This window comes from Pelophylax lessonae (genome assembly GCF_965119305.1).
Source record: "Pelophylax lessonae genome assembly, chromosome: 9".
Lineage (NCBI taxonomy): Eukaryota > Metazoa > Chordata > Amphibia > Anura > Ranidae > Pelophylax > Pelophylax lessonae.
In genome coordinates, this window is record NC_138776.1 from 114,768,201 (window position 1) to 114,792,242 (window position 24,042).

The following is a 24,042-nucleotide window of genomic DNA, read 5'->3' on the forward strand; positions in this document are numbered from 1 at the left end:
ATCCACCTTTCCAAGTTGTTGGGGTTCATCTCATACTTCTGAAGGTTTGAGGGTGCTGCCTGTTCCATACCCCCCCTACTCCTCATCTAGCCTTTTAGGGGTACAAACAATAGTAATTGGGGCCTAGTGTGGTTGTGTACGTACGAGATACATACACTTTTTTTGATCATATTTCCTATTCCGCTATTCAATAAAAACCTTTGAGGATCAATTGAATTGCGGGATAGTCTGTGTCGGTACGTGTGAGAGAGATCCACCTTTCCAAGTTGTTGGGGTTCATCTCATACTTCTGAAGGTTTGAGGGTGCTGCCTGTTCCATACCCCCCCTACTCCTCATCTAGCCTTTTAGGGGTACAAACAATAGTAATTGGGGCCTAGTGTGGTTGTGTACGTGCGAGATACATACACTTTTTTTGATCATATTTCCTATTCCGCTATTCAATAAAAACCTTTGAGGATCAATTGAATTGCGGGATAGTCTGTGTCGGTACGTGTGAGAGAGATCCACCTTTCCAAGTTGTTGGGGTTCATCTCATACTTCTGAAGGTTTGAGGGTGCTGCCTGTTCCATACCCCCCCTACTCCTCATCTAGCCTTTTAGGGGTACAAACAATAGTAATTGGGGCCTAGTGTGGTTGTGTACGTGCGAGATACATACACTTTTTTTGATCATATTTCCTATTCCGCTATTCAATAAAAACCTTTGAGGATCAATTGAATTGCGGGATAGTCTGTGTCGGTACGTGTGAGAGAGATCCACCTTTCCAAGTTGTTGGGGTTCATCTCATACTTCTGAAGGTTTGAGGGTGCTGCCTGTTCCATACCCCCCCTACTCCTCATCTAGCCTTTTAGGGGTACAAACAATAGTAATTGGGGCCTAGTGTGGTTGTGTACGTGCGAGATACATACACTTTTTTTGATCATATTTCCTATTCCGCTATTCAATAAAAACCTTTGAGGATCAATTGAATTGCGGGATAGTCTGTGTCGGTACGTGTGAGAGAGATCCACCTTTCCAAGTTGTTGGGGTTCATCTCATACTTCTGAAGGTTTGAGGGTGCTGCCTGTTCCATACCCCCCCTACTCCTCATCTAGCCTTTTAGGGGTACAAACAATAGTAATTGGGGCCTAGTGTGGTTGTGTACGTGCGAGATACATACACTTTTTTTGATCATATTTCCTATTCCGCTATTCAATAAAAACCTTTGAGGATCAATTGAATTGCGGGATAGTCTGTGTCGGTACGTGTGAGAGAGATCCACCTTTCCAAGTTGTTGGGGTTCATCTCATACTTCTGAAGGTTTGAGGGTGCTGCCTGTTCCATACTCCCCCTACTCCTCATCTAGCCTTTTAGGGGTACAAACAATAGTAATTGGGGCCTAGTGTGGTTGTGTACGTGTGATATACATACACTTTTTTTGGATCATATTTTCTATTCCGCTATTCAATAAAAACCTTTCTAGGGCAAGATCTTAAATTACAGAAATATGAGGAGACCGTCAAATAAGGGCCGTGGCCTGGGTCGTGGTGCTGCTGGTAGAGCTCCTGTTGCAAGGAGAGGACATGGTCGATCTGTGCCAGCTACACGCACAAGTGAAACACCTTCCTCAAGTGTGAGTAGGCGACAGAACCTGCATCAGTATTTGGTAGGGCATCAAACGCCCCTAGAAGTAATGAGGCCAGAACAAGTTGAGGCGATAGTAGATTGGTTTGCTGCTGACAGTGCCTCCAGTTCCTTCACATTGTCTCCCACCCAGTCTACTGCAGAAAGGTCAGAGTTGGCACCTGCAGCCAATGTCCAACCGTCTTTCACCTCACCCCCTTGCAAATCAGGCCAGCAGTCTGAGCCCCAAGCCATACAGCAGTCTCTTATTCTTTTTGAGGACTCTGTCAGCAGGGTTTCCCAGGGCCATCCACCTAGCCCTGCCCCAGAAGTGGAAGAGATTGAGTGCAGCGATGCCCAACCACTTATTTCTCAAGATGAGTACATGCAAGGATCATCGCAGCACGTCTCCGATGATGACGAAACGCAGGTGCCAACTGCTGCGGCGTTCAGCATTGTGGAGACCGACAAGGAGGGCAGGGGTGAAGACTGGGTGGAAGATGATGTGGAGGACGATGAGGTCCTCGACCCCACATGGAATGAACGTCATGCAGGTGAACTGAGTAGTTTGGAGGAAGAGGCGGTGGTCGCACAGAGCCACCAGCACAGCAGAAGAGGGAGCAGGGTGCAGAAGCGGAGCGGCCGTGCCCTAGACACTACGCCCGCTACTGCCCAACGCAGCAAGGGAACGAGCGCACCAAAGTCAGCTCAAAGGAGTTCTCTAGCGTGGAAGTTCTTTAGAAAATGTGCTGATGACAGGACACGAGTGGTTTGCACCCTGTGCAATCAGAGCTTGAAGCGAGGCATGAACCTTCTCAACCTGAGCACAACCTGCATGATCAGGCATCTAAGTGCAAAGCACGAGCTGCAGTGGAGTACACACCTTCAAAACCAAGAAACGTCTCTGGCTCATCCTGCTTCCTCTTCTGCTGCAGTCTCGGCCGCTCCAGCCACATCTGTAGTGATACCGGCACCTGCCACCCCGCAAACAGACGATCTGTCAGCAACACCACCACCTGGGTCACCAACAACCATCTCCACAATGTCCCGTGGAAGCGTTCAGCTTTCCATCTCCCAAACACTTGAGAGGAAGAGGAAGTACCCCCCTACCCACCCGCGATCCCTGGCCCTGAATGCCAGCATTTCAAAATTATTGGCCTTTGAAATGCTGTCATTCCGTCTGGTGGAGACGCACAGTTTTAAAAACCTTATGTCGGTGGCTGTCCCACAGTACGTCGTGCCCAGCCGCCACTACTTTTCCAGGCAAGCCATCCCTTCCCTGCACAACCAAGTGGGGGAAAAAATCAGGTGTGCACTGCGCAACGCCATCTGTGCCAAGGTCCACCTAACTACGGATACGTGGACCAGTAAGCACGGTCAGGGGCGTTATATCTCCCTAACGGCACACTGGGTAAATGCAGTGGCGGATGGGCCTGAGGCGGATAGCAATTTGGCGCATGTCCTTCCACCACCGAGGATTGCAGGGCGCTTCAGTTTGCCTCCTGTTCCTAACTCCTCCTACTCCGCTTCCTCATCCTCTACCGCCTCCTCATCCGGACAGCGTAACACCTTCACCACCAACTTCAGCACGGCCAGGGGTAAACGACAGCAGGCAGTTTTACAACTTGCCTGTTTGGGGGACAAACCACACACCGCGCAGGAGTTGTGGAGGAGCATGGAACAGCAGACAAATGAGTGGTTGCTGCCAGCGAGCCTCAAGCCCGGCCTGGTGGTGTGCGATAACGGGCGAAATCTCATAGCAGCTCTGGGCCTAGCCGGTTTGACGCACATCCCTTGCCTGGCGCATGTGCTGAATTTGGTGGTGCAGAGGTTCCTTAAAAACTACCCCGATATGTCAGAGCTGCTGCAGAAAGTGCGGGCCGTTTGTGCGCACTTTCGGCGTTCTCACCCTGCTGCTGCTCGCCTGGCAGCGCTGCAGCGTAACTTCGGCCTTCCCGCTCACCGCCTCATATGTGACGTGCCCACAAGGTGGAACTCCACCTTGCACATGCTGGAAAGACTGTGCGAGCAGCAGCAGGCCATAGTGGAGTTTCAGCTGCAGCACGCACGCGTGAGTCGCTCTGCGGAACAGCACCACTTCACCACCAATAACTGGGCCTCCATGCGAGACCTGTGTGCCTTGTTGCGCTGTTTTGAGTACTCCACCAACATGGCCAGTGGCAATGACGCCGTTCTCAGCTTAACTATCCCACTTCTATGCCTCCTTGAAAAAACAATTCGGGCGATGATGGAAGAGGATGTGGCACAGGATGAGGAGGAGGAGGAGGATGAAGAGGTAACATTTCCAAGGCTTTCAGGGCAGTCATTCGCAAGGGGCTCCGAGGGTGGGTTCCTGCACACGCAAACGCCAGGGACGCAATTGTCCAGCAGGGGCACAGTTCTGGAGGATGAGGAGGATGAGGAGGAGGAGGAGCTGGAGGAGGAGATGGAACCATGTTCACAGCAGGGTGGCACCCAGGCCAGCTCATGGCCATCACTGGTGCGTGGCTGGGGGGATACAGAGGACACGGACCATACACCTCCCACAGAGGACAGCCTTTCGTTGCCTCTGGGCAGCCTGGCACACATGAGCGATTACATGCTGCAGTGTCTCCACAACGACCGCCGAGTTGCCCACATTCTAACTTGTGCTGATTACTGGGTGGCCACGCTGCTGGATCCCCGTTACAAGGACAACGTACCGTCCTTAATTCACTCACTGGAGCGCGATCGCAAGATGCGCGAGTACAAGCGCACGCTGGTAGACGCCATGCTGCTGGCATTCCCATCTGACAGCGGGGCCACAGTGGAAGCACAAGGCAGAGGAGGAGGAGGAGGAGGTCACCAACGCAACCAGGGCACCGCCAGCACCTCAGAAGGCAGGGTTAGCATGGCCGAAATGTGGAAAAGCTTTGTCAGCACGCCACAACAAACAGCAGCACCAGCAGCTCAGATGGAACGTCTTAGCAGGAGGCAGCATTTTACCAACATGGTGGAGCAGTATGTGTGCACACGCCTACATGTAGTGAATGACGGGTCTGCCCCCTTCAACTTCTGGGTCTCCAAATTGGGCACATGGCCTGAGCTTGCCCTTTACGCCTTGGAGGTGCTGGCGTGCCCTGCAGCCAGTGTATTATCTGAACGGGTATTTAGCACGGCTGGGGGCGTTATAACAGACAAGCGCAGCCGCCTGTCCAGAGACAATGTGGACAAGCTCACGTTCATTAAAATGAACCAGGCATGGATCCCACGGGACTTTTCCGTACCTTATGCAGAATAGCAATGGATACCGACCTTACCCACCCATTGTTCCATTTTTGCTCTTTCTCACTCTTTTGGGGTGTACCCTCATTTAAAATTTGTGAAAAGAAGCAGTGTTGGCTACCTCGTCCTCCTCCTCAGGGCCAGATTAATGTAGGGGCTATTGGAGCTGCAGCTCCAGGCCCCTACCTTTTATATAGGCCCCGGGTTGGCCATATTCACTGTTACCGCTCTTCTGTCACTTGTAAACACAGAAGTCTGGCTTCTATGCTCGCTTCCCCAGGCAGCACCCTCAGAACCTCCCCACACAGCGTGAAGGCCGGACAAGGAGGGACAGTTGGCGATGCATGGATGTGTTTATGGGCTTCAGAGACAGCATCCCATGTTGAATTAGGCATGCATGGCTGCACCCTTCCTCCTCTGGGTGCATGGCAAGGCACGGCCCTAAGGCCCTTCAAAATCCTCAGCACCAAGCCCATGATGCTGTTAATCCGGCCCTGGTCCTCCTCCACCGCCGCTTCCACCTACACCGCCCATAGGTGTGCGCAGCCTATTGCATTAAGGTGTGCACCCCAAAGTTGAAATACACATGCATGTGTTTGCCAGCAGGGAGAGTAATGTATCGGGGCCATGTACCTGTAGGCAAGGAGAAATAGAGCAGAGCAGGTCCCAGGGAGATCTTTCCCATCTCCTCACTGGCAATGCTATGTGCCCTAGGTGATTAGGGTGTGCCCAGGCACACCCAGCACACCCTGTGCGCACGCCTATGTCACCGCCACATCCACCACCACCTCAACCTCCCTCCTACTCCATATGGGCCTCGTCCTTCAGAGATGAAGAAGAACATTGTTTTATTTTTCTGTTTTTTTTTGTTGTTTTAAGTTATTTCCCTATCCACATTTGTTTGCAGAGCACTTGCCATGCTCTTAATTACGTTTTGCTGCCATTTGCAGCACTCTAGCCCTTTCCTTTGGTGTTTTAGAGCCATTTTAGTGCCTTAAAGTTCGGGTCCCCATTGACTTCAATGGGGTTCGGTGTCCGGGAAAAGTTCGGTAAAAGTCCGGGACACGGACCCGGACTTTTTTTTAAAGTTCGGCCGAACCCGTCGAACACGGACATCTAGGTGTCCGCTCAACCCTACTGATGAGCACCTTGAGCATTCATTGAGAGTTGCTACTATATCCATCGAACTAGATTTCGATACGTTTATCAAAAACAATTTCCAATATCGCACTAGTTTTAGGTTGCCCTCTTTTACTTTTATAATAAAAAAATGTTACAAAAAAAAAAAAATGAAGTTTTATTACTCAGATAGGTACATTATCTATATCAGGGATCATTAACTTTCTGCTCATCGGCTATCCTTATTGTTAGTGTGTTTTATGTGTGGTCCAAAACAATTCCTTCTCTTCCAATGTGGCCCAGGAAGGTCAAAAGGTTGGACACCTCTGCTTGAAAGCATCCATAGGCCTGATAAAATTATCCAGACTGGCCAATTATGGACAAATTGGGAAACCTCAGAAAAAAAATTGATCTTCTAGGACAATATTATCTTGGATGAATTTCCCAAACAAATTGCTATAAAATAATACTGGCCCAGGGGAGACAATACAAAAGCATAAGAGTGTGCATATAGACACACACTTACCGGCCACTTTATTAGGTACACCTTGCTAGTAATGGTTTGGACCACCTTTTGCATTCAGAACTGTCCTAATTTTGGTGGCATAGATTTGACAAGGTATTGGAAACATTTCTCAGATATTTTGGTCCATATTGACATGATAGCATCACGCAGTTGCTACAGATTTGTTGGCTGCACATCCATGATGGGAATCTCCCGTTCCACCACATCACAACGGTGCTCTATTGGATAGAGATCTGGTGACTGTGGAGGCCATTGGAGTACAGTGAACTCATTGTCATGTCCAAGAAACCAGTTTGAGATGATTTGAGCTCTGTGACATGGTGCATTAGCCTGCTGGAAGTAGTCATCAGAAGATGGGTACACTGTAGTCATAAAGGCATGGACAAGGTCAGCAAAGATACTCAGGTAGGCCATGGCATTTAAACAATGCTCAATTGGTACTAAGAGGCCCAAAGTGTGCCAAGAAAATGTCCCCCACACCATAATTCCACCAGCCTTAACCATCGATACAAGGCAGGATGGATCCATGCTTTCATGTTGTTTACGCCAAATTCTAACCCATCTGAATGTCCCAGCTGAAATCGAGACTCCTCAGACCCGGAAATGTTTTTCCAATCTTCTTTTATCCAGTTTTGGTGAACCTGTGTGAATTGTAGTCTCAGTTTCCTGTTCTTAGCTAACATGAGTGGCACCCAATGCAGTCTTCTGTTGCTGTAGCCTTTATGCTTCAAGGTTCGATGTGGTGTGCGTTCAGAGATGGTATTCTGCATACCTTGGTTGTAACGAGTGGTTGAGTTACTGTTGTCCTATCATCTCAAAACAGTCTGCTTATTCTCCTCTGACTTCTGACATCAACAAGGTATTTTCCTCCACACAACTGCAGCTCACTGGATATTTTCTCTTTTTTGGACCATTCTCTGTAGAGATGGTTGTGCATGAAAAGCCCATCAGGCAAAAACAACCTTGCCACATTCAAAACCACTTAAATTCCCTTTTTCTTTCCATCCTAATGCCCGGTTTGAACTTCGTCATCACCACTTCCGGATGCTTAAATGCATTGAGTTGCTGCAATGCGATTGGCTGATTTGCAATTTGTGTTACCAAGCAATTGAACAGGAGTATCTAAAAAAGTGGCCAGTGAATATATTATATACACACACACACACACACAGTATGTCATAACCCTTTACAAAAAACAAAAAAACAAAACAAAAACCAAATGGGTAAATTACGTTTCCCCCTCATCCCTGGAACATGTCTTAGCCATGTTTAAGAAGATGGTGGATAAGTGTGGTGTCACCAGGACTCGATCAAAGACTCAAGTTTGCCAGTTTTCATTCTACTGTAATTGTTGCTTTGTTTATATGCTAAATTAAAATTATAAAAAAAAAATATTGTATTACATAAAGCTGTAATAAAGTATATTTTATTACAAAAAGAACATAACAAAATAAAAGATGCATACTTTATGAATAATAATTTTCTGAGAAACAAACACACATCCTGGAAAATATGCAAGAGCTACTTTCTGAAAGATGACAGGGAATTTGAGTTTGCAGGTGTAAAATCAGAGCTATTGTCTGAGATTTATAATAAAGAAAATGTTATAAACATTCCCAATGTTGTGTATACAGAAAATCTGGGATATTCTAAGGCTATGGTACAGTTATTACAACACAGCACACACATGTATTTACAGGCAATTAGCTCTTCTTAAAGAATTGTGTTTAAATTATAAAAAGTTTAAAAAAAAAAGGAAAAAGAAATAGCTTTCTAAAAGAAAGCAGAAAAACATTACAAATACTTTTTTTTTTTTTAAAAAAGTATACAGGTTATTAAGAAGATTAACACATGGACGTTTGTTAATGCCAGACTGGAGAGCATCCATTTCAGCAGGTATTTACAAAGCAATTTCCTTTTTTTTCCTTTTAACAACAAGCATTGATGCCTTTTCCTAATTTCCTACACCATGTGAAACCTTCAACATGTCTATTGCAGCCTGGTAAAAGCTTTTCTAAAGCTAAAGCCAGCACTCCCAAACTGCAGCTAAAGGTTCTTTAACAACTGCTGCTTAGAGCGGATTAAATGCTTTGTAAAGCCTACTGATGATTCATGGGCTAGTGTCCGGGAAGCCAAGATTCCACAATTTTCTTGTGTTTAGGGTCACAGAGTTCACTGCTAGTGTTAACGCTTGACTGAAATGTGATACCTCGTATGTCGTACTCATGGTTGGCTTGTATGAGACATGATTTGCGCGTCTCAGTTCTTTTATTGTCTCTGCAGGCATGGACTTGGAGAATCCCAGACCACTCCAAGTGTTTGTTGGAGTTCTGACTTCTGTCACCACAGGTTTCTTCAGCATTGCTGTGGCAGGGAAAAAAAAATAATGGATTGCTGTATTATAGAATTGCAAAAAAATAGTTTCACTAGATTTAAAGGTCCTACTGCATTTTCAAGGAGAATGTACAAAATAACAGGAGAAAGGGTCAATTATAGCCCATAAATTGCAATCTTCCAACCCCAAACTTGATAAAAATACACCCAATTATCCTGCCATCAGGCCCAGGGTTGTCAACAGTCAGTAAATTTACTGATAGCTTGTAAAGATGTGATTTTTACAGCCATCAGTAAATGTTAGGGAAATTTTATGTCAGTAAAAATCCAGCTTTCTTTTCCCCAGACAAGTTAGTGTTGGCTCAAGAAATGTAAGAAACAAACCCTTGACAGCTTAATGCGGCACCAGCTGCCACTTATCCAGGCAGCGATGGGAGCCAGTTGGGGTTATTTTTAAATAGAAGCAGGGTGGAGTTGATGGCCATATTTGCTGATTCTGCTCCTCTAGTTCCGGCTGTGGAGTGATCTCAGCTGTGCTCCTCCTACTGCCTCTCTGCATAGATCGGTAGTTAGAACCTATCACTTGCCTGGCGGCAAAAGCTCCTGGAGCCTGTGCCCACTACCCTATGTACCTTGCAGCCACACTACTCTGCTCCCAAGTAACCTAACCTGTTTTTCTGCAGCCGCAGTTCTTTATCAGGTAATGTCAAGGAGGGGGATTTGGGGGTGGGAGTAGAGCACTGTACTGGGCACCCCTGAACCCTGCCACTCTGCTGGCAGCGCACCCCTGAACCCTGCCACTCTGCTGGCAGCGCACCCCTGAACCCTGCCACTCTGCTGGCAGCGCACCCTTGAACCCTGCCACTCTGCTGGCACACTCCTGGTATTTAATGTCCCTTTTAAGATGCTCCCACTATCCACACAGGATGTGATACTGCTGCCTCCTGAATGTGTTTTTTTCGCCAGAAGAATGAAAATTGTGAATTGAAATATTGTTTAACAATTGTAAACCAAGCATTTGGCTTGTGGCTGCTGTGCAACCTCTTTGAGCTCAAGGGGCAAATTTGACAGATGATGCTGCCTGTGAAACTTGACATGTTGAGTTAAAATTGCCACACTTTGAAGCTAAGCATCGAGGCCATGGCAATGCGTATTCACCCAAGCAACTGGTATGTTTATTTAGAGGTAGGTGGTCAGGGAGCGTTTCTATTTAATCATCCTCTTTTAGGCCACTCCCACTACCACACACAATCTGGTCGTGTCCATTGCTCTCTTTGGCATGCATAACACTTTTTTCCCCCAACTGTATCTCAGCAGGGGGGCTGATAATTTGTCATGCTGAGTTGACTTTTTAAATGTAAACCAGGCTAAATACCTTTTATGGGTATTGTCAGGGTTTACAGATTGTGTTTATATAAATATTGATTTAGTTTCTAATAGGAGTTCTGTAACTTTTTCAGGTTGTCACTAAAAAACGTGCTCTGTCTTTAAACTTTTTATGTTCTCTCAGTAAAAAAAGTTGAAGAAGGTTGGCAACCCTGATCAGGCCAACCAGCGTGGTTACCACATGACAACCTAGCATGGGGTTGACAAATAACCTTGCCACCTTGTACAAAGAGGCATCATGACTGCAGAAGCCAACATCCTACAGCTGTCACATCATAAGAAAATAAAAAAATATACAAATGTTTGTAAAATAACTAAAATGCATGTTTTAACAGTTTTGTCCAATTGTCAACTTATAATAAGATACGAGCGATAAAAGAACAGTAATTATAAAAACTGCATAATAAATGGTTAAGCTCACTGTTTTATATTCTAATTTCTAAAGACGCCATCTATTCAACTCCATAAAGAGATTACCTTAAATCAGTACATTTTGGTAGATTACTATTTCTACTACTTGCATACATTTTTCTTCACTAACCTTTTGTTGCCAGCAACTTTTTTTGTTCATAATCATAGGCCTAAAAAGAAAGAATGGTGTCAAAAAGTATATCTACAGGGACAATAATCTACAGTATAAAAACTAAGCTTTTTGCAATGAAAGATGTCCATCAGTAACTCCGCATGGCCTATTTATACTGCTCAATGTTGTGTTATTGTAACCATATGGAATATATCTAGGTAAATCTACCTTGTGTTTGTAGAAGATCAATATACATTACACTACTGCACAATGTACCCAGATGAATACTTTAAAAAGGTAATTAAATCAGCTAGCCTCTTTACAGGGCTATTAGGCACAAAAGAACAAAAAGTTAAACCAGCAAAGGATATTTCCTGGTTAAGCCTGGTTATGAAAAGCTCTCCTTTCCTATAGCCAGTCCTACATGTTTATGTAGAGATGGGACGGTCACAGGAATTTTCAGCATTCACTGAAACATCACTTTTAATGCTCATCGTGGTTGTGGTTAAAGTGGTTGTAAACTCTTGCATATTCCCAGTGATATGAACAGCCTGAGAGGATACACAGAGATTAAACAAATCATCATACGTAAGTTTTGCTTGTTTATCTGCAGTCTTGCCTGCTCTACACCCTTTCTAAAGTGCAGATTGTGATAATAAAACATTTTCTTCATCTGTCAACAGCTCTGAGTAGAGGGTGGAGAGACTGTAGGTGAAGGAAAGGAACACACCCCCCTCCACACAGCAGAACGGTGTTGTGAATAGACAAACTGTTCTGAGCTCCCCCCTCCCTCCCGACACAAATTTATCTCATGTGTCTGGAAAACTTCTCAGAAGTGACACATGTGGATAACAGAGGAACAAAGCACCAGAGAGAAATGACACTTAGAGCTTTGGCGAGAGATAAGTTAACACTACAGATATATTTGCTTTGCTCAAATTCCATGACTCAGGTGTCCAACTGCTGTAAAGCAGTAGTAGGCCCCGCTTGGTAATTTTTATCTACAGGTAAGCCTATAAATAGGGATTACCTGTAAGTAAAATGAATATCTCCTAAACATGCACAGTTTAGGAGATATTCACCCTGCATGCAGCCAGTGACATCACTGGCACATGCTCGCCTAAGGTCCAGTATACCTTCCCGGGACTTCAGAGCTTTGTGCCGAAACGGAAAGCTCCAGCACACATGCGCGGGATAGACGTCATTGCGGCTCCAGCCAATTAAAGAGGCGGAGCACGTGAACCCGGAAGAAAGACCAGGGGAACAGGTCAGCCCTCTCAGCAGTGACAGTACAGCGCTGGCGGGCTTCGTTTTAAGGTGAGTATTTCATAATGTGCTAGCATGCTTATGCCATTGCCTTGCAGGTTTGATTTTTTTTTTTTTTTTACAACATCCGTGGTTTACAACCTCTTTAAAGCACTTTTCTGAAATCAGTCTTGGTGGTTCTTTATGCCTCACGGGGTTTGTAGACCTTATATAAATTCTATCACCTACATCAGGGGTCTCAACACTTTTGAAAAAATTACCATTTTACTGTCCTTCACACTTTAGGGGGGCTGGACTGTGGCCAATGGGCATAGAAAATACCCTGGCATCAACCAGAGTAAATAATGCTATAGGTTTGGTAGTCAGTGGCAGTAAAAAACATTTATATCATTGTTGTCAGTGGGAGGAATAGTGCACCATTATTGGTGTCAGTGAAAGAATTATTTATTATTGGGGTCATTAGGAGGAAGAGTACCCAGTCATTGGAGTCCGTGAAAATAATAGTATCCTATTATTGGTGTCAGTGGAAGAAATAGTGCCCCAAAGCCCACATCCAGCCCATGAGCCACAGTTTGGTCTGAGTAACTTTCTTGCATCATAGACATAATTGCCTGAACTAACAGATTTCAGCCAGATGGGGTGATGATTTTCATTTCTACATGCACTAGAAAACCTTCAAAATCACCTCAGGAATAACCGTTTTGATTTCTTTAGCACATCTCTATTGTTTTCCATAGTCATACCAGGGATGGTCTCCGGCTCTCCTCCACCCTATGACTAAACACGTACAAATGGACAAATTTTTCAAAAAACATCTCTAGGTGACTGGATCATGCCCGCAAGGTCAACCATAATTGGAAATCTTTGTGTAGCAGTAAGCTGGCCAAAGGAATCAGTGAACAGCTAGATGTACATGCACGATTTGAGTGCCTTCTATCTTCTAAGTCAGTCTCTACAAAAAACAGTCACAAGTGTGTTGATTTTAGAGCAATGCAGGAGGCAAGAAGAGGCACTGTGTGCATACAGGTTCAATGCCAGGGACAACATCAGAAGTTGTCTAAGGATTTCTAATCTACTAAATTACTTTGTACTCAAAGAGCGCTAATTTGAGGCCATTATTAGCTGCTCTATAGACACAAAAATATCACCCAATCTGGAAAAAATACATCAGACCTGGAAATCGTCATTTAACAACTATAAGCACCTATAGAAATATACACAATCATCCTCTAAGTGCTAGTGATTGAAGTAAACAGGTGGTAACCAACTTAATTTAGACTTGCATTTGGGGACGTTAAAAACAGGCAGCAGACAAGGTTGTTCACTATGCTGTGCTTAGTTCTTGCGGCAAAAATGATTGCTCCCGTCACATTCAGCAGCCAGTACCACTGACAAAAATGGGGACGCACATCAAATGCATGCAGTTGCGGTGCATTGGTGCAGCATTTTCAGGGTTAAAATAGGCAGCGAGGAGGCACTGAATAAACTCCTTGCTGACAGTCAATGGTCCTTGCTCCAGAGGTTCAAAAATTTAACCGCACCTTTAAACCAGCTGCATTTGCAAGAAGGGTGACTGCTAACTACTATGTCAAAACATTTATGGAAAATCTATGACTGTCTAAATATTTTTACTGCTGGAAATGTAAAAAAAAAAAAAGTCCTAGGAGAGTAGCTTTTCAGTTATTGTGCTTATCTATTTCTTTCCAGAACTGCAACAGTTTGGCAATTTATTTTTTGTCACTGTTTTGTCGAAGTGGTTAGGAGATGAGGCAAGGAAGGCGGAGGAGATAGCTGATGACAAAGATAATTACCTGCATATTTGTAAAGGAAGACTGTGAATTAAGCCGTACCCTTTCTGAGTTCTGCTGGGCAGCTCGTTCAGCTGCTCGTTCACTTCCAGGAGCCTTCTTGTCTGTCACTGGGCCATCTGCTGAACTCATATCTGAATCCGAAAGTAACCTTTCATTACTACTGTAAAAAATAAAAAATAAAAAGTCAAATCTGAGTTAATATTTATGCACCATCAGGTCACATTTACTGAGCTAATGTCTAGGACCACTGTTATTCTATACATCATAAAAAAAACTTATTTCATACTTTTTTTCTCAAAAGTCTATTAAAGAAATAGGAGAGAATAATGCATCAGGACTGCTTCTGGTAATAGTTTGCACTTCCTAGTGTGCCATTTCAACATTTACTCATACTTGAAATAAATTAAACTGGTTTATTCCAGAGAAGAAGCATAATGGGCAAAATAAAGTATACAAAAACAGCCAAATTGGCAAATGTCCATAAAATAATCCAATGCAGCAAATCAACAACTATCTTTTGATCTGGCAACAGTAAAGTGTAATTTGCCTGGTCTCTCTGCAAATTTTACCCTTCCTTTTTAATTATAATAACCTTACTGTATAGATAAAACGAATTAGAACACTTACTGGAGATGAGAGTTCTTAGTGCCTTGCAGCAATTCCACTGTCTGCCTTTTAGCACACGGTGCTTTGGCTGAACTCAGCATCTGCTTGAGATCATTGGTATTAGCAGAGTGAGATGGACTTCTAGGCATTCCTACTTCCACAAAGGCATCGTTACCACCTACCAAAAAAAAAAAAAAAAAAGAAGCTGAAAAGGATAAAAGGATATACAGTAAAGAACACAAAAATAGGATGGTAGATGAGCATCAGGCAGTGTATGCAGTCATGATAAGATTACTTGTACTTTTCACTTAGCTCATATGGTTGAACACTTTTTACAGCATATGTAGTTTTTTTTTTTCACAAGCCTTTAGTAGATATTAATCATTTAAAAAAAATATTGTAACCAGTCCTTTGATAGCCATGAGTGCAAAAAATATACTACCAAATGCTTGTTACACAGTCATATCCATTAAAACAAGACAATCTTCAGAAAGGATTTGGCAAAATTGCTATTTTCTTATCCAGCTCTAGACTATAACTGGAAAAACTGATTTTTAAAGAGGCAATTTCACTGGTCTGTGATCCTCCTATCACACAGTCAGATTCTCTGTATATTTATCTGTTCCCATAGTCGACAGTAGGCAATATGCAACCAAAGATACTTTGACAGATGAGGCCCATTATAGAAAATATGAGCACATGGAGACTTGAAAACACCACGAAAAAAAGAAAACTTCTATAAAACGCACCTTCTGAGTCTGACTTGCTGTTTGTTTGAACAGGGGAGCTACGGTTGTTCGATGGCCTAGCTGTTTCAGGTAGGTGTGCGTTTATTACTTTGTCTCCCAGAGATGATGTAGATATTGAGCCATATTTCATGTTTGAAGGCTGCAAAAGTAAAAACATGTCAGAATTATTTTAATGTGAAGCCACAAAAAAAAGTAAATACACTATTAATTCACCAGCTCACAGTGTAGATAAATTCTTGAAAAAAGTGACATGCACAGAATATTAGAATGTCAATAGAAAAATATACACATCAAAAAGAGTTACATGATTTTCAAGCAATGGAGAGTACAGGTGATGCCCTTTGCAGCCAACAAGACCGACCACTGTTTTTTTTTTTTCTTACGCCTATGATGTTTTTTGGTGAATAAATGCAGAAAAAGGTACAAGGAATTCCACCAAGATGGGATCAAAATCTGTGCAAGAACAACTCATTTTAAAACCATTTCAAACATATGCAAAATATGAACTAAACAGAGTTTTTGCCAATGCTGGTCCTGTTTAGAGTATTGCTTGGAGAGTACAAGAGCAAGAACAAAAATGTCTGACCATCAAAAATGCACAGGTACACACATGCTGAGGCCACTGCACGCAGCAGGGGTCAGGTGCATGATGCATCCCTGTTCTCTGTTTCAGGTGTGAATCAGATCCGAATTTTTGCCTGAAACTGAGCCAAAGATGCATAGAACCCATTTCCAGATTGGACCGCAGCCGCCCAGTGGTGTGTGAACCGGCTCTATTGAGAGCCGGTCCCATTCTCCTGTAATGTGAAACCCGCACCCATCTCGCATAAGTGTGAACCCAGCTTTACATGTTAAATACATGTGCAATACACGTCAATAAGGAAAATAACAAAGACCTACTTTCACATGACCATTTAATGCTGATGTGACTTTCTTGCAATCTGAGTGCATGCCATTCATATGTACATCAACTGGTGTTAGTCCTGGAGGAGGAGATGGTGTATTTTGGCCATAGTTTGGCACTCCAGACAGCAGAAAGCTAGTCAATGTGGCTTGTGCAGCAGATGGCATCATCATATGTGGTATTGCTGAAAACCCTAAAAAAATAATAATTTCATATAATAATCACTTACTAATACTATCAATTTGGTTGAGAAATCAGTATCAATCTATAATGCTAGTCATCGCCATGTAAAAATATCAGCATCTATTTTAAGGAGTTTAATTGGCTTCAGTTATGCAGCTACTGAACAAGCAGGAGCATAACAAAGAACACACTTACCAGGCTGAAAATACATAATATTCCTTTAAACCAGCCGGATTTCACATGTAATTTGCGGAATATTGTAATTTAGGTAATATTCTAGCAGGTCCTTGCTGAGCTGTATAGACCATTCTTATTTAAACACTTCTAAGACTTACACACATGTTTACACAGAACCCATGAATATAAATTTTAATTTAAAAAAAAGTTGTGGGTACACCCAGCGAATCCTCTACCTGCTTTTACGAAACATATTTGCACATAGGCACATTTTTACATGCCTGGTAGGCATAACCTACTTGTTCAGAGGTTGTGGTCGTAAGCACATAGAATCCCAAGTGCGCTCTTTTCCAGCAACCAATTATGAACCCACCTGAACCACTCTTGAATACCAAGGGGCTTCTGATTCAGAAGTACCAATTTTCACTCATGACTTCCATTTTTGTTTTTCTGATTTCTGTTTTAACACTTGCAAAACAAATGCATGGCTCTTCATGACCCTGTGTGTGTTATATACTGCTCAAAAAAATTAAAAGGAACACTTTGAAAACACATCAGATCTCAATAGGGAAAATATCATGCTGGATATCTATACTGATATGGACTGGGTAATGTGGCAACCTTTCATTCCTAGCACATCGTTTGATGAAAATTAAAATTATCAACCTACATAGGGCTGAATTCAAAGACACCCCAAAAATCAAAGTGAAAAAATGATCAGCAGGCTAGTCCATTTTGGAGAAACTTAATTGCAACAACTCAAAATGGTACTCAGTAGTTTGCTTGGCCCTCATGTGCTTGTATGCATGCCTGACAATGTCGGGGCATGCTCCTAATGAGAGGACGGATGGTGTCCTGGAGAAACTCCTCCCATATCTGGACCAGGGCATCACTGAGCTCCTGAACAGACTGAGGTGTAACCTGGCAGAGTCAGATGGACCGAAACAATGTCCTAGAGGTGTTCTTTTGGATTTAGGTCAGGCAAGCGTGGGGGTCTTTCAATGATATCAATTCCTCGATCATTCAGGAACTGGCTGCATATTTTTGCACCAGGAGGAACCCAGGACCCACTGTACCAGCGTAGGATCTGACAATGGGTCCAAGGATTCCATCCTGTTAGGGTGCCATTGTCTAGCCTGTAGAGGTCTATGTGTCCCTCCATGGATATTGCCTGCCCAGACCATCACTGACCCACCACTAAAACGGTCATGCTGTATGTTGTTACAGGCAGCAAAACGTTCTCCAAGGCTTCTACAGATCCTTTCATATCTGTCACGTGCTCAGGGTGAACCTGAGCCCATCTGTAAAAGCACAAGGCGCCAGTGGCGGACCTGCCAATTCTGGTGTTCAATGGCAAATGCGAATCAAGCTACATGGTGCCAGGCAGTGAGCACAGGGCCCACTAGAGGACGTCAGACCCACAGGCCACCCTCATGAAGTCTGTTTAGGATTGTTTGGTTAGAGACATTTACACCAGTGGCCTGCTGGAGGTCATTTTGCAGGGCTCTGGCAGTGCGCATTATTTTCCTCCTCACACAAGCAGATACTGGTCCTGCTGATAGGTTAGTTACCTTCTACGGCCCTGTCAAACTCTCCTAGAGTAATTGCGTGTCTCCTGGAATCTTTTTCATGCTCTTGAGACTGTGCTGGGGCACACAGCAAACCTTCTGGCAATGGCACATATTGATGTGCCATTCTGGAGGAGTTGGACTGCCTGTGCAACCTCTATAGGGTCCAGGTATCGCCTCATGCTACCAGTAGTGAGACTAACCATAGCCAAATGCAAAACTAGTAAAAAACAGTCAGGAAAGAGGAGTAGGGAACAAAATGTCAGTGGTCTCTACCCGTAAAACCATTCCTGTTTTGGAGGTGGTTTCATTGTTGCCCATCTAGTGCACCAATTAATGTCATTAACACCAAAGCAGCTGAAACTGATTAACAAACCCCCTCTGCTACCTAACTGACCAGATCAATATCCCAGGAGTTTACTTGACATGATGTTGTACTCTGATTAAAAAGTGTTCCTTTAATTTTTTTGGGCAGTGTAGATTAAATCCAGAGTATAATGGATAGTACCTAATGAAAAACTAACAGCTGACCTGCAAGGTTCTATACTGAAGTTCCGCGGAGTCTAAGAATCATGGGTTAATCACTATTTACCTGATGAAATTGATCGCGGTCATCCTGAAATATGCTATGTGTTATTCATGGCTATCCCTACACATAATAGCTGAAATACTCCTTGACCAAATCCTCCTTCCCCCTTGTTTTTTTCTACCTACTATACCTAATCTCTTCCCTATCCATAATCTTTCCCCTCAAGTCTCTCTTCTCTGCTATCTTTTGGTTTTATTTTACTACAATCGCACATCATTAATGTTATTGTTTGTACAGTACATCTGTGTCATTAGACAAACATGTGATTGTATTGTCCAATTGTCATTTTGCAGTAATTGACTATGCAACCTTTATATAGTTTCCAATTTAAAAATTCTCTATTGAAAGAATGAAAAAGAAAAAAAAAAAGCTGACAGTTTAGCTAATCTATGCATGATTATTTCTCCTATGAGAAAATAACTTTCTGGTTTTGGAATCAGGAAGAAGTTTTCCTATTCTGAAAAGAAATAAAACATAAAAGCTACAAGGATATGCTTTCAAAACATAAAAGCCACTTCAGATGATCGCCATGGATCAAAAATACAGGATGATAAAGGCAGAAAAGTATCAACTTGATAACCAAGTAATTTTGGTCTAGAAAATGTAATACAATATGATTAGTATGACCAACTGTGTGTCTCATCTTACAGCACATATTATTAACCCCTATGTTTTTGATCCAGAAAGTAATCAGCCGTACAGTAAGCTTTCTCAATTGATTTCATGGCTTAAAGCATAATCTTTGCAAGAATGGCCCCTTCTAAAATTACATAAAAAGTGCCCTTATATCCAGATTTAGGGAAACCTAGTTTCAGTCTTCTTGGCAACACAGGACCAACTTTCTTGCTAAAAACAATAATGGACAAAATATATTCCCTGGGTGGAGAAGAACTGCAACCAATAATTATGTCCAAAGCTGTTCAGGCATATCTAAAAACGGAAAGTGCAGTGGAAGAAATTAGGTGAAAGAGAAAAACACATTGTTATTTGTTGTTCTTTCGCACCAGACTATGTCGTTTATGGAAAAGAGGACTTAAAATTCAAAAGTTTCACTTTGCCATAATATACTTTTACATATGTGTTGGCAATTACAGTATCTCACAAAAGTGAGCACACCCCTCACATTTTTGTAAATATATTATATCTTTTCATGTGACAACACTGAAGAAACGACACTTTGCTACAATGTAGTGAGTGTACAGTTGTAAGACATTGTAAATTTGCTGTCCCCTCAACACACAGCCATTAATGTCTAAACCGCTGGCAACAAAAATGAGCACCCCCCTAAGTGAAAATGTCCAAATTGGGCCCAAAGTGTCAATATTTTTTGTGGCCATTATTTTCCAGCACTGCCTTAACCCTCTTGGGGCATGGAGTTCACCAGAACTTCACAGGTTGCAACAGGCGTCCTCTCCAATTCCTCATCACAAAGGTGGTGGATGTTCGAGACATAGATCTAAAAATATTTACAAAAATTTGAGGGGTGTACTCACTTTTGTGAGATACAGTATTTTATTTAATGGTGTTGGATTTAATGGACTAGAAATCCACTGGCTATGAATTAATGACAGACCAATGGTCATATGATTAGGGAAAGAAAGAAATGGGGAATTTTGTTCCATTGCAGGATTTTCTTAGGAGGTCTACCAGCAGTGCCAAGCACTTGACTGTGAGGGAAGCCATATAAAGGGCCTGGTGTTTTTTTTTTTTTTTTGCCAGAGGTTTAGATTTGGACTACCGTATATACTCGAGTATAAGCCGAGTTTTTCAGCATGTTTTTTCATGCTGAAAATGCACCCCTCGGCTTATACTCGAGTCACTGACTGGAGTGTCTTTTTAAAAATGGCGCCGCTCGGCGCCGACGTGTCACTGCGCATGTGCCGCATGCCCGGAAATAGCCGAACGTGTTCGGCTTTTTCCGAGCATCGGTGGCGCATTTGCAGTGACGTATGGCGACGCCGGGTGGCGCGATTTTTAAATCGAAGACGGCGCCTCACCGACAGGTAAGTGAGATGCCTCCGCAGCCCCTGTATTTCCTCATGCAGTGCTGCGGGCATGGTACAGACATTCTCCTGTACCATGCCCGCAGCACTGCATCTCCTGTGCCATGCCTGTAATTACTGTGCCATGCCTATACCTACTGTGCCATGCCTATACCTACTGTGCCATGCCTATACCTACTGTGCCATGCCTATACATACTGTGCCATGCCCGTAATTACTGTGCCATGCCCGTAATTACTGTGCCATGCCTATACCTACTGTGCCATGCCTATACCTACTGTGCCATGCCTGTACATACTGTGCCATGCCTATACCATCACCTGTACTATGCCTATACCATCACCTGTGCCATGCCTGTACCATGACCTGTGCCATGCCTGTACTGTGACCTGTGCCATGCCTGTACTGTGACCTGTGCCATGCCTGTACTGTGACCTGTGCCATGCCTGTACCGTGACCTGTAACATGCATGTACCATGACCTGTGCCATGCCTATACCTTCACCTGTGCCATGCCTGTACCATCACCTGTGCCCTGACCTGTGCCATGCCCTTACCATGACCTGTGCAATGCCTGTACTATGACCTGCTCCATCTCCTGTACCATGCACGCAGCCCCTGTTTTGTGTCTCGTGGTGGTCCAGTTGGGTCCAGTAGCTGCAGCATTTCCCACCCTAGGCTTATACTCTAGTCAATAAGTTTTCCCACTTTTTTGTGGCAAAAGTAGGGGTCTCGGCTTATATTCGGGTCGGCTTATACTCGAGTATATACGGTAGTTAGTTTTCTTTGGTTATACTGCCACTGGCCACAGTTGATACCTCAGAATTCAAGAAAAATGTAATTTGCTACCTAGTGTAAATAATCAGTAGCTTCCTTAGATTTTTTTTTTCCCCCTGTATCTACAAAATGAGAGCTGGAATTAAGATGGTTTACTTGATTTTTGTAAGTAACCTGCTGCACCAGAATGTGGATTGAAGGTAACTTGGTTTGGGAGCATTTTGCAAGACAAGCAACATTTTTTAATACATTGTGACTTGATAAACAAGTGATGTCTTGATATACAAATAGCGTCACGTCACAACAGAGTATAAAAGAGAAGAGAGGCGCCTCTATGTGTAGCAATATGGTTACATTTAATGAAGCTACAACACATTTAGCAACTCACATGGTTGATGATTAAAACAGGCACAGTAAGACCTCATCTGGGATATGCAGTTCTGTTTTGGGCACCAGTTCTAAAAAAGGATAATCGGGGGAACTAAAGAAAGTGCAGAGAAGAGCAACCAAACTGATAAGAGGCATGGAGGAGCTCAGCTACGAGGGAAGATTAGAGGAACTGAATTTAATCTCTCTTGAGAAGAGGAGATTAAGGGGGTATATGAACAACATGTACAAATACATAAGGGGTCCATATAGTGAACTCGGTGTTTGAGTTATTCACTTTAAGGTCATCACAGAGGACAAGGGGGCACTGTTGATGTCTAGAGGAAAAGAGATTTTTTTTTCTCCAAATATAGAAAGGCTTCTTCACAGTAAGAGCTGTGAAAATGTGGAATAGACTCCCTCCAGAGGTGGTTCTGGCCAACTCATTAGATTGCTTTCAAAAAGGCCTGGATTCTTTTATAGGTGTACATAATATAACTGGGTACTAATATTTATAGGTAAAGTTGATCCAGGGAATATACGATTGCCTCTCGGGGGATCAGGAAGGAATTTTTTTTCCCTGCTGTATCAAATTGGATCATGCTTTGCTGGGGTATTTCACCTTTCTTTGGATCAACTGTGGGTATAGGATTGTGTATATGGGATTGTATGGTTGAGTTTTCTTTTTTGTTTTGTACTGGTTGAGCTAGGTTGGACTTGTGTCTTTCTTCAACCTGTCTTTTTTCAACCTATGAAACTATCCAAATATGCAAGCATCTGGGGTAAAACTGTCCACATAGACCATCTGACGCACCGCTATTGACATAATTTGTTCCACGCTGCGCTCAAACGCTTCAAGCCTCCCTTTCAGATTGCTCTACAGCAGGGTAGTCCTCCAGGTCACGACTGCAGACCGACAGGGGTGAGAGCAAGTGGTGAGAATGGTCTACGTGGACAGCTTTACCCCGGATGCCTGCATACTTAGATGTGCCTCTTAATCAACCATGTGAGTTGCTAAATGTTGAACTTTCATTAAATGTAACCATATTGCTACACGTAGAGGTGCCTCTCCTCTCTTTTATACTCTGTAGCTCCTGCTGGATTTTGCTTGTAATCCTATTGTGGAGGCTGCCATTTGTGGATGGACATTTTATGGTTACACAACCTATCACATTGCTATAATCTTTTTGCTTGGACTATAGACTGAATAACTTATGAATCTTATGAATCAATGGTTGTGGAATGAATCACCTGAGCTTCCATTATTTCTTACGGGGAAGTTCGCTTTGATATAAGAGTGGATTTGGATTACAAGCATGTTTCCAGAACGAATTATGCTCGCAAACCAAGGTTTTACTGTATTTTGAGATGAAAGCATAATGTCATCATGAAGCCAGTTTAAGATTCATATTACCTGGAGCACTGGAGGTGTTGGCTAGTGAAGCTGCCCAAAGTGTTGGGCTAGTTGCTGCAGAACTTGGGCTGTGCAGCGGGCTAACAGTACTGTTGAGGGCATTCAGAAGAGTATTCTGTGCTGTTGTGGAATTCACTGACAGAGCATTTGGACCCAAAAGACCTAGGGGGAGGAAGTACACAAACTCAATGTAAGGACACAGCCTTTTAATTGTATGGTAACTATTCTTACTAAATGAAATGGACACCAAGGATCTAACCATAAATGCCATACTGTATTCAGTTTCAAGGCCTTCAAGTATTCATCAATTTAAAGCATTACTTCTAATGAACCTGCAATGGGTCACGCACCATTCTATAGGACACTGTGGAACTTTAAAGTGATATTAAACAAAATATCAAATATACTCACCTACTCTGTGCAATGGTTTTGCACAGACCAGCTCCAGCCCTCCACTTCTCGGGTCCCCCCCCCCCGGCACTCCTGGCTCCCCCTTTTTGGAGAGTGCCCCCATAGCAAGACTCTTTTTATAGACACACTTGTGTGAGCTCACTACCAAGCTGTCCTGTCTGCATCTATTGACACAAACAGGGTGGCTTGGCCCTGCTCCCGCATCATAGAATAAATCCATCATCCCTTAATGCAGGGATTCCCAAACTACGGCCCTGCAGCTGTTGCAGAACTACACATCCCATGAGGCATTGTAAAACTCTGACATTCACATACATGACTAGGCATGATGGGAATTGTAGTTCCTGAACAACTGGAGGGCCGAAGTTTGGGAATCCCTGCCTTAATGTATAGAATGCATTAAGGTGTAAGAAAAAAAAAAAAAAACACCTTTAGGCTTTAGAACCACTTTAGGTTTTATATCAA

The 24,042-nt window shown here is 43.3% G+C and overlaps 1 protein-coding gene across 5 annotated transcripts in view; it reads right to left on the minus strand.

The window, feature by feature from the left end:
• The window catches only part of BICC1 (BicC family RNA binding protein 1), a 366,015-nt gene that overhangs the window by 37,083 nt on the left and 304,890 nt on the right, over nt 1–24,042 (minus strand). For 2 of the 5 annotated variants that reach the window (XM_082268000.1, XM_082267998.1), the window contains exons 11-17: nt 23,167–23,328; nt 16,087–16,283; nt 15,187–15,325; nt 14,459–14,615; nt 13,832–13,988; nt 10,773–10,812; nt 8,721–8,875 (exon numbers count right to left, since the gene is read on the minus strand). In XM_082268000.1, the coding sequence (XP_082124126.1) occupies nt 8,721–8,875; nt 10,773–10,812; nt 13,832–13,988; nt 14,459–14,615; nt 15,187–15,325; nt 16,087–16,283; nt 23,167–23,328 (1,007 nt within the window). Of the gene's footprint in view, nt 1–8,720; nt 8,876–10,772; nt 10,813–13,831; nt 13,992–14,458; nt 14,616–15,186; nt 15,326–16,086; nt 16,284–23,166; nt 23,329–24,042 lie in introns of all 5 variants that reach the window. The other 3 variants (XM_082267999.1, XM_082267997.1, XM_082268001.1) reach the window with 2 other exon arrangements.